The following is a 10,470-nucleotide window of genomic DNA, read 5'->3' on the forward strand; positions in this document are numbered from 1 at the left end:
CGCGCCATGACGCAGAACGTCGAGGACGCGAGGGGCGGAGCCAACGAGACCAACGGAGAGCCGGCGGGGGTGGAATCAGGGCAAAGTACGCATGCTCCGTTCGTCCCGCACCCTGAATTTCAGCACCGCGAAGAGGTGACAGCTGTTCGGTGGAAAGATTAAAGGGTGAAGCTGTTCCTAAGCCTTGGTGCTGATTGAATCTGAGAATAAATTCTTGGAGACGCCTGTTAACCTAGAACACAAGTGTCTGCCATTGTTGAAGCACTACCATCACACTGCTTGAAATATGGAATAAGGCATTTTGATTTCTCAGAAACTCTCTCTTCTAAGGCACCACGCTGTACAGGACAGAGAACCTTTAAGAGTTAAGATGTCAAATGCAAACAGTCACTCCTGCTAGGTGAAGAGAACACTTCACCTTTAAGAACTCTCGCTAATGATTAACGAATGAGTCGCAGAGGTTAGTAAAGTCTCTTTCTGCTCCATTCACCCACTCACAAGTTCTTCCTCCGCATCGAACTTCCTCTCTTCCCTGAAAGATAAAGGGGACTGAGAACTGATGCAGCCTATGTCCAAATGTAGCGCTGAACAGCTAGCCACGTTCAAGAGTCAGATAGGGGGCTTCCCTGGTGGCGCAGTGGTTGAGAGTCTGCCTGCCAATGCAGGGGACACGGGTTCAAGCCCTGGTCTGGGAAGATCCCACGTGCCACGGAGCAGCTGGGCCCGTGAGCTACAAATACTGAGCTCTGCGCGTCTGGAGCCTGTGCTCCGCAGCTAGAGAGGCCGCGACAGTGAGAGGCCCGCGCACCGCGATGAAGAGTGGCCCCCGCTTGCCACAACTAGAGAAAGCCCTCGCACAGAAACGAAGACCCAACACAGCCAAAAATAAATAAATGAATAAATAAATTTATTAAAAAAAAAAAAAAAAAAAAAGAATTAAAAAAAAAAAAAAAAAGAGTCAGATAGGTTTCGTTTGGATGCCACCCCTGCAGCTACTAAATGAGCATCCTTCTGCAGGTTACTTTAGTATCTCAATGCCTCATTTCCCATCTGCATAATGGATTTAGGTTTTAGTAAGAATTAAGTGAGACGTCAAGTGTAAATTACCTAGCACAGTGCCTGGCTAATAGTAGGCACTCAATAAATGTGGCTGTGGCTTTTCATACTATTCCACCATATTAATGACAGCAGCACAAATACTGTGCAGGTAAACACCAGTCCCTAATACTCAAGGTCCAGATTGGTGACCTGGTGGTTTTTTTGCATATCTCTTGGGGAACACACATATCCTGAGAGCAGAACCCAGTAAAAGAAGAAGTTTTCAGGAAAAGAAATATAGTTCTAAGTAACTCTCCATCCTCCTGCCATTACTAACTTTTCCTGACTCTGAAACATGGTTTGACCTTGCTCTATTTCAATTCCTTTGTCCTTAAAGTGCCTGGAAATCAATGCTTATATTTCAATTGCTTGCCACTGCAAAGATTTGAGCTAAAAGAACTTCATGATCATAGTTTACTATGTGACCTCTCCCATGCAAAGTGCTCCTGTTTTCTCTTTCATTAAAAGATGATGTATTCTTCTATAAGTCTATGTTTAACAAAAAAAAAAGCTAATCTCTAAGAATTTCTTATTTCACTTCCTATGTGAAAATCGTTACATGAGTATCAGGAGCAGGGAACCACAGCAGCGATGGAAGGTGATGCAGTTGGAGAATGTCTCCTATCTGCCAAATTTCCTAGCTCCCTCGTGGACAGAAATGGAAAAAAAAATACTATCAAATTCTGGCCTTTTGTCTCCCTTTTTTTAGACTCCATGTAAGTCACATCCATTTGAATGCTTTGTTTTAATTCTGGGGATCCCTCAATGTAGTGCCATAAGTACTAAACACCCATGCTATTTTACTACTGGATTTGAGGACAGCAGAAGGGTATTAAAGTAAGAATTACCTGACTCATCATTCATTAAAATCCCTACAATTTAATAGCCCTAACATTGATTCCCAATCTCAATTATAGACAATGATTTACAACATTTTCACCATCTACTAGCTAATACATAATAATAATGTGTGATTGGAAACATAAGAGGATTGTCCTCATTATCTAGTAAGATAATATTCATCTGTAACTACAACATCCAATGGGGCTCGGTAGGAAATACCAGATGTCACAAGATTCAGTCTTGAAAATTAAATATTGTCTTTCTTTGAAAAGTTTTATTTTCAAAGTTATAACTGAAGATAAATTTGTAATTTGATGAAGAGAACCAAATTATCTTTTATAAGCCCCAAATGTTTATAATACAATCAAGGTTCCATTATAAATAAAACCTATTTTTAAATTCCAACATTGAATTATAGTGTAGGGATAAAAAAGGCCAAACTACCATAGTAGTAATTACTAAATAGTTCATTTTATTAATAATTTATATACAAATAAGTTAATTTTAAAGGATTATGATACACTTGTACACTAATCTAATTTGTACCTACAAGCTTTGAATGTCATCAAAGTAATCAGATTAATTTTCACAGATCAGCTCCTCAATTTCTTCTTCGCTATCAGAATCTTCATAAAATGAAATTGTGGCTTGAATTGGAAATTTTTTCAGAAGAGCTTCTGCTTCTTGATATAAGTAATCGTAACACTTTGATTTTGGCCAAAATAGTCTGAAAGAAGCAGACAACATAATATGCTTTATTTTTTTCACATTCAGAATCCTTCTACTCATGAAACGTTCAAATTTCAAAATCTCCATATATTTAACAACTGATTTATGCATTTAGATAGTTTAAAATTCTACTATCACAGCTTTCATGGAGTCTACTTGACAAAGTATCAATAACTGGTTAATTACTTTAAATCTTTATCCAAGCTATAAATTGGACCAAACAAATTGACACTAAACCCTTCGTGAGCATAAGATCAATATTTAACTTACTTCAGGCATTATGGATATATTTATTCTTACAAAATACAGAAGAAGGTTTGTCTTCCAAATTCCTTTGGGAAAAAAATGAATTCTACCATGACATTAAAAATTGTGATGATAGCCAACTTTATAAAGACATCAAAGTATTACGCATCTTACACATAGGCATAAATTACCTAGTATTTTGCTTGAAACTCAGACTTAGCTCTTAGTTACAGATGGAACCAAATCAAGTTTAGAAAAGTACAAAAAGCAACCTTTTCAAAAGGCTACCTCTGACCCCAACCTCGAGCCCATCTCGCTCCCCTTTCCCCACCCAACTAAATTTTGGAACACCATGTTAAGATGTTGAGAATTAGACTGGTTTTATACAAATAATTTGTATGTAAACGTGATTACCTCAAAACTTCAAATTTCCACAAATATTAATCTTGCCATCTGATCTTCTATTATTTTTCATCCAAGTAAAATAAAAGGACAAGGCTGAATCACCAGCTACAGTACACAGTATTTTAGTATACAATAAATAGCCCCACATACCCATACAATAGACTGATTCTAACAAAGAGAAAGTTACATATGTTCACTATACTCTATTTTAAAAGGCAAAAAAGTAGGCCGTGTAGTTTATAAACATTTCTAGCCAAATAGTTTTTTTTTAAGCTTATCAACTGGGTGTCTAAATAAACAACCATCAGTAATTCAGTCATTCATTAAATATTTTAGTGATCTCTTGCGTCAAACATAATTCAAAGATGAATAAATCATGGTCCCTACCTTCATGAAGTTGACAACTGAGTAAAAAGAATCAGAAACACACATTACTACTCAAGATAGAACTTAATAAAAATACAATAAACTTAAGAGAAATACAAAGAAACTGCTACGGTAATTCAAAAATGGAAGTGCTTATATAGGAAGCAGTTGATTTTCTAATGTGTAAAACTGCCAAACCCAAAGAACGTTGTTTAATTGTTATCACACTCTCTCTCCCCCGGAATCTCTCACTGGCCATTTTTCTTCCAGGGACTTCATACTTTACTGAATTCTCCCCTGTTCTGAGTGACTCTTCCCAGTCACCTTTGTGGATCTCTCTTTCTCTGTAGACAGGTTAGATGCTGGCCTTCCCCCACCATTTTATCAAGAGTGATCATTTCTCCTCTCTCACTCCTCCAGATGACCTGACCCACTGCCATCATTTCCCCAATTTACCAAAGGTTCCCAAGTCTGTCTGTATTTCCACTTAAGAACTTGACTTTGGACCACGAACCTGTATATGCTGCTCTCTACTGGAATATCTATTTGGAGGCACCATAGGCACATTAAATATGACAAAGGGAAAATTCGACTCAGTATCTTGATCTACAGTTCCACCAATTTGCGCGTCATTCTGTCCTTTTACTTCTACTTTACCTACCATATCCAATACGTCATAAACCTAATCTACTGTGTCACCTAAGTATTCTCCAGATTCACCCAGTCCCATCCTCGCTTCCAATGCCTGAACTGCAATAACTTCCAATTTCACTTTTGGTGTTCTAACTAAAGCTATATACCATTTCCTTAGTGATTTTTCTGAAACATAAATCTAATCACATTACTCTTTTGGTTAAAATCCTTTGAGTAATCCCCAATACCATCTACAGAATAAAGTCCATGAGTTCCCAATGCCACATACAGGATCAGGACAAAACTCTTGTACCAAGGTGTACAAGACCTGGCCTCTGGCTTCCCTGGTGAAATGACCACAGCTTCACACACCCAAATGCCAGTTCCTTGATGCTCCCAGAAGGAACGATGCTGTTCTCTTTTTCTATGCTATTTCTTCTGCTCCCACGTTCCTGACCTACCATCCATCTGGTTAACTTCAAGACTCAGCCAGGTAATCACACCTATGATACACACTTCCCTGACCCTTCTGCACCCCCTCTGACAGAGTTAGTTATAAAATTGACCAAGCTAAACTTAAAACACTTCCAAAGGGCTGTGATTATTTTTTTCTCTGTCCTTCACAAGTTCTAGCAAAGGGTAGGAAATTAATCAACATGTATCGACTACTATGTGCTATTATAAACATATACACATTCTACAAACATTATATAGCTCTTCATCTAACAGCTCTCTAAGGCAGGCAAACTGCAGAATTAACTTTCCACCTGATTAAAAGCTACAAAGAATCTTGCAGGAAGGCTGACTTCCCAGTAGCTAGGAACAGTAAACTAGCTCCTAATTGTTAGGTCAAATAACTGTTGGTCCCTTTTGTGATCCTTAGTAGTCTTTAGGATTTTCATCATATTTCCTTTTTCTCTTACACGTCAAGCTCGATTTGTTCAGTTTGCTGTGAACCATGATTGTGAATACCATTCTTCCTTCTGGTTTGCAAGAGAAAAAGAATATACACACTCTGCCTGGTGTGAAGTCAATTTCACTTGAACCCTTTGGCATTAAAAAGAAATTGTTTTGCAGGCACAAGACGTCACCTTTCTACTTTCACTAACACCGCCCGCTTTCACTCTTCATAATATATTTTTTAAGTGTTTACTAAGTGTGCACTGATTAACAGTTCTTTTAGGGGAGAGCGTGAGCTCCTACATTTTCCAGTTCGATGAGTAAAGGAGCTCTGGGACGAGGAAGATTAAAGAAACGTTATAAAGATAGGTTTTCCAAAAGAGAAAAACTTCAGGACCAGCTGCTGAGCAGGGCCGGACGAGGCCCCCGGCTCTTCCCTGTGGCTGCAGACAGACCTTCGATGAGGCCTGTCACTCACCTGACTGGGTGTCTGTATCGGGAAAGCTTTTCTGAGGCGTCCGTTATTCCGGGGCCATCTGGCATCTGGGGGTGTAAGGAAATGGATCGAAGTTAGCACTCACCTGCTAAAAAAACTGCAAACCCTGGCGACCAGGCTTTCCTCTCTTCTGCGGGGAATGCGACCGCGGGGCTCTCAGTAGCCTCGCTCCCGGCCCGATCTGTTCGTGCCAGTAGCTGTGGAGGACGCACCCGTCGCTTCAGCACCGACAGGGCCACCGGTATGGCCACCAGCAGGCGCGATCTTAAGCGAGGGGAAGGCCAGGCGCGCGTCTCCCTGGGGCCCGGCGTAGCCGGCGTTGATCGATCAACAGCGCCCCCGGGAGGCGCGGCTCACTCACCGCCTCCGCGGCGTGGTGCGGCGCCTCTTCCTCCTCGCCACTGTCTTCCACCCACGGTCTCCAGAAGCCTGCGGATCTGCGAGGTGGGCAGCGGAAGGTGCGCAGAGGAGCAGTGAGCCCCGACCCGGGAGAACCGACCGCATCTGAGCGAGGGCCTAGAGAGTGCGGGGGTGAGAGAGCGGAGGGGTGGAGCTGGGGAGGCGCAGGCGGGAGGGATGGAGCGGGGGAGGCGCAGGGCGGGACAGAGACGCGGTACCCGGAGTCCGCGCCCCCGCGCCGCGTGTGGCGTTCGGTAGCGGCTGGCAGCTGGAGGCGGCAGCGCGCGCGCTGGCCGCCTGGGGTCTCCGTGGTCTCCGCGATCTCCATGGGCAGGCTGGCCCCTGGCACCCACCCGGCCCGAGCCCGAAGCCTTATATAGCCCCCGCGGCCCGCTACATCTTTACACGTCCTCACCCTCTCCTCCCCTCTCTCCGCGTAAACAAAAAGGCTGCGCGTGAAGGCGCAGCGGCCCGAACCCCGGGGGCGAACGCGTGCAACTCCCAAATGGCCCGGGGAGCGGGTTTGTCAAGCGAGTGTTAATCGCTCTTCCACACTTGTCTGCGGGGGGTGGAAAACAACATTCGCCCGAGCGGCCAGTTTCCTAGTGAAGAGGCTAAGACGGGTTAAACTTAAGCGATTCTACACGTTTTGTGTATTACTGCAAAAAAAAAGGCCGAGGGGCGGGTCATTACTGCTCGACAGTCTCACGGCTTTTCGCCTTCAGCAAATGCCACTGGTTCTGCCCTCCTTACGAAAGGAATATCGGTTTGGGGAGGATTTATTTGTTTTTTAATGTATTGACAGACTAGGTTCCTCCATCTGCCTATTATTATTTGAAGATTAAAGATTCACAAGAGTTTAATTGTAAAAGACAATGTTCCAACCTAGAGGACCAGAGCCTGGAGTCATAGGATTTTGGCATAGAGTTCTACTCTGTCTTCTCGTCTTTGCCATTTTCCCCAACATCTTATCAGTGTCCTCCAAAGATAAGTCTTGAGTGTCATCTATACAATTCTGTCACTCTTGGCATTTTGTCACTCAGTGATAATTAGCAAGTTCTTTTGTGGGTGTTGGGTATGTGTGGAATAATAATGAAATCCTGGAAAGTTATGATGTGGAATAACTTAGTCAACCTCTCTGTGCCTGTTTCTCGTATTTAAGTTACCCCTTACTTATCACAGAGGTCCATGAATCTTGGTTAAAAAAAAAAAAAAAAGTTATGCTTCCAAGAAAAGATGATATATAAATGTCATGATTTTTGTCCAAAATGTTTTAAATAATAGAGCTGAACTTCCTCTTGAAAGTTGTAGAGAAGAACCCCAAGTGTAGGCTATAATGTCTCTGCTATCCATTCAATTACTGTGTAGGAAAGAAATCCATCTAATTAATACCCAAGGGCCTATAATGATCTACCTGTCAGGAAGGTGAGAAAGGGTTTGCTTCAGATAGTGAAATCAGTGAGGATAGGTATCTAATGCATGTCTCAGTGCCCTAGAAGTATTGTTAGGCTAAATAAAATAAAACTTATAGAATGTTTGCTACAGTGCCTGACACATAGTAAACTCTCAATAAATTTTGTTATATAAAAAAATTTGAACACTTAACAGATGCTAAGCTATCTGATGAAATGGTTTATCGTATCCATTTTGTAAACATCTTTTAGGGTATCTGTAATGTGCTAAGTTCTGCACTTTCCAGATATAATTGTGAATAAGATATCCCCCTATTCTCAAGAGGATCGCAGTCATTGCCATCTGTGGCCATCACAGTGGCCACATGAGCAAAGATTTTTTTTAATTGCCACGTTCAATAACAAAATCACATTTTAAGCAAAGAAGTAGTACAAGGGAGGGAAGTGATAAGTCTGTTTGTTGCAACCAGGAAAGCCTTCTTAAAGCGAAAGAAACCAAAATTGGGATTTCTAGAAGAATCAGTCAAGAAATAGTGGAGTCTGTGTGTGTGTGTGTGTGTGGTGCAGGAGTGGGAGAAGGGGCAGTGCTTCTAGGGAGTAGGTGTTGCTGGAGCAGAGATGTGGCTAAGGAGGGAGAAAAGGCTTGGACTATTTAGAATCTGATATACCATGATAAAGCATTTAAGCTTTATTCTGTAAGCCCTGGTGAGAGATTTTAAGCAGGAGGGTGGAATAACCAAAGTTTTCTTTTTATAGAAATTACTCCGGCAGCCATATGGATTTAGGGAAGTCTGACACTAGAGACAAGGAAATCATTTACAAACTCATTGCAATAGTTCAGGCAACAGATAATGAGAAGATGTATACTAAGGATGGGAATGAAAGAATATATTTGACGGATACTTAGAAATAGAACCTGCAGAACTACCTGAATCATAAAATGTGGGTGGACATGAACATGAAGTTTAGATATGCTTCTAGGTTTCTAGGCTGCTTAAGTGGGTTGATGTTGATGGCTCAAAAAAGATGAGGAGAACGGAATATAGGAGGAAGAGCAAGTGAGATGCTTTCATGTTCTTTCATTCTGTTAATAGTGCTCAAGGAAGCAACAGTGAATTTGGTTTTAGATCTTGAATCAGTCAGGTCGGGCTGGGCTAGACCGCAATAACAAATAACTCCAAACTCTCATAGGCTTAAAATAATAGACATTTACTTCTCACTCAGGTCATATATTCACTTTTGTTTGGTGGGGGATCTACTGCACATCATCTTCACTTAAGGATAAAAGGTGATAGAGCCTCTTTCCTCTAGAACGTGGCTGCTTGTCATAACACAGAGAAGGGAATAAAATTAATAGATTTTAGAAGGCTTAGGAACACGTATATTGAGAAGATATCCAGAGGACAACCAGAAATATGAGATCTGGAGTTTAGCAGAGAGTTTACAGCTAAAGATTTAAATGTGGGAATCATAAAAAAAAAAAAAAGAAGTAGAAATTAAAACGATAGGAGTTGATAATTTTCCCATAGAAATTTTGTAAGCTTGAGAACTGGAGCAAGGACAGAGCTCTGGAAAGCAACATTTGCTTGTAAAATGAGAGGGTATGCAAAAAATAAAATAAAACAAAAACAAAACAAGTGAAAAACCCTCACTTTAAAGGAATGGGGAAGGTGGTAGAAGGTACATTTATAGAGCAGGGGTGGTGGAAACATGGGATGAAGGAATTCTAGCAAGGAAGGAAAGGTCCAAGGTATTAAGTGCTACCAAGGGGTCAAACAAGATAAGGACATGTGTTAATTGAATTTGGCAGTTAAGTGGTTATAAGTGACTTTAAAACACCATCTTGAGTGAATGGGAGTGAAAGATTTTTTAGTTAGTTGAGCTATAGAGGTAAAGAAATAAAAACAGTGAGATGATGCTACCATTTTACAGGAAAAGAGAGAGAAGGGGAAGCCTGGGTCAGTAGAGGGGTTTTGTTTTTAGTGTGCAAGAGACAGGAGAATTTTTTTTAAAGGGAAGTTAATGGTCTTCCAGAGCTCAAAATAGTTCTTTTAAATATGGCTGTGCCAGGTCTTGGTTGCAGCTGGCAGCCTCCTTAGTTGTGGCATGTGAACTCTTAGTTGCAGCATACATGTGGAATCTAGTTCCCTGGCCAGGGATCAAACCCGGGCCCGCTGCATTGGGAGCTCAGAGTCTTAACCACTGCACCATCAGGGAAGTCCTGAGACAGGAGAATGTTGATAAGATGAAGAGAGGAAGCAGGGGAGGAGAAGCATCTAGAGAGAGGGCACCGGACCTGGACGATGGCTCATGGTCCTGTAGGGGGAAGGAAGCAATGAGATCAATAGTCCTGGGGAGGATTCTCATGCGACTGGAGAGTGTGTCTCAGTGATGATAGTAATCCAGGTCTGGGAACACTCAAGAAACAAGTTTAATCAAGGGGACTAGAAATGGCGCGGGAAAGGATGGGTGTATTGTGATGATGACACGTAAATCCAAGAGAACATCAGTTGTCTTAAAATTGTGAAGGAAAAAAAAAGAAGAATGAATTCCTAGAAGGAAAAAAGGGAGAACCAATGAATGAAAATAGGGCAAGATTTATACTTGATCAAACTCAGGCACACTGAGAAATAGAAATATGGACTCTTAGAGATAGAAGATCCTAAATCTTCCATTTATACATTTATTCCACTTCTGCCACCTATTTATACAGACGTTGAAGCTGATTTCCAGTGTGGCAAAAGCCAATCAATATTCTTATCATATTTTAAGTCTATTTTAGAAGTCTGTATGAGATCACTGGTACATTTAAATTATGTGCTTTTTAAATTGAGATATAATTGACATATTATACTCATTTCAGGTGTATGTAATGATTCAATGTATGTATATATTGTGAAATGAGCATCACAATAAGTCTAGTTAACATCCATCATCACACGT

At 41.3% G+C, this 10,470-nt stretch overlaps 1 protein-coding gene across 1 annotated transcript; it reads right to left on the minus strand.

Annotated features, from left to right (window-relative positions):
• Nucleotides 1–2,520: 2,520 nt before the first annotated feature.
• On the minus strand, nt 2,521–6,443 carry RIPPLY2 (ripply transcriptional repressor 2). The gene is made up of 4 exons (XM_032650881.1): nt 6,334–6,443; nt 6,078–6,153; nt 5,699–5,763; nt 2,521–2,668 (listed from the first exon to the last, which is right to left on the minus strand). Exons 1-4 carry the CDS (start codon nt 6,441–6,443, stop codon nt 2,521–2,523), a joined length of 399 nt encoding a protein of 132 aa, XP_032506772.1.
• Nucleotides 6,444–10,470: the final 4,027 nt, after the last annotated feature.

This window comes from Phocoena sinus, chromosome 12, assembly GCF_008692025.1.
Source record: "Phocoena sinus isolate mPhoSin1 chromosome 12, mPhoSin1.pri, whole genome shotgun sequence".
Taxonomy (NCBI): Eukaryota; Metazoa; Chordata; class Mammalia; order Artiodactyla; family Phocoenidae; genus Phocoena; species Phocoena sinus.

What these genes read in the sequence shown, in the direction of transcription:
- RIPPLY2 (XM_032650881.1), bottom strand. Translation starts at nt 6,443, where the DNA reads ATGGAGATCGCGGAGACCACGGAGACCCCAGGCGGCCAGCGCGCGCGC. An exon ending in CGCGGGGGCGCGGACTCCGG is followed by an intron (nt 6,154 to 6,333) that starts GTACCGCGTCTC and finishes CCCACCTCGCAG; the next exon opens with ATCCGCAGGCTTCTGGAGAC. An exon ending in CGATACAGACACCCAGTCAG is followed by an intron (nt 2,669 to 5,698) that starts GTGAGTGACAGG and finishes TGCTTCTTTCAG; the next exon opens with ACTATTTTGGCCAAAATCAA.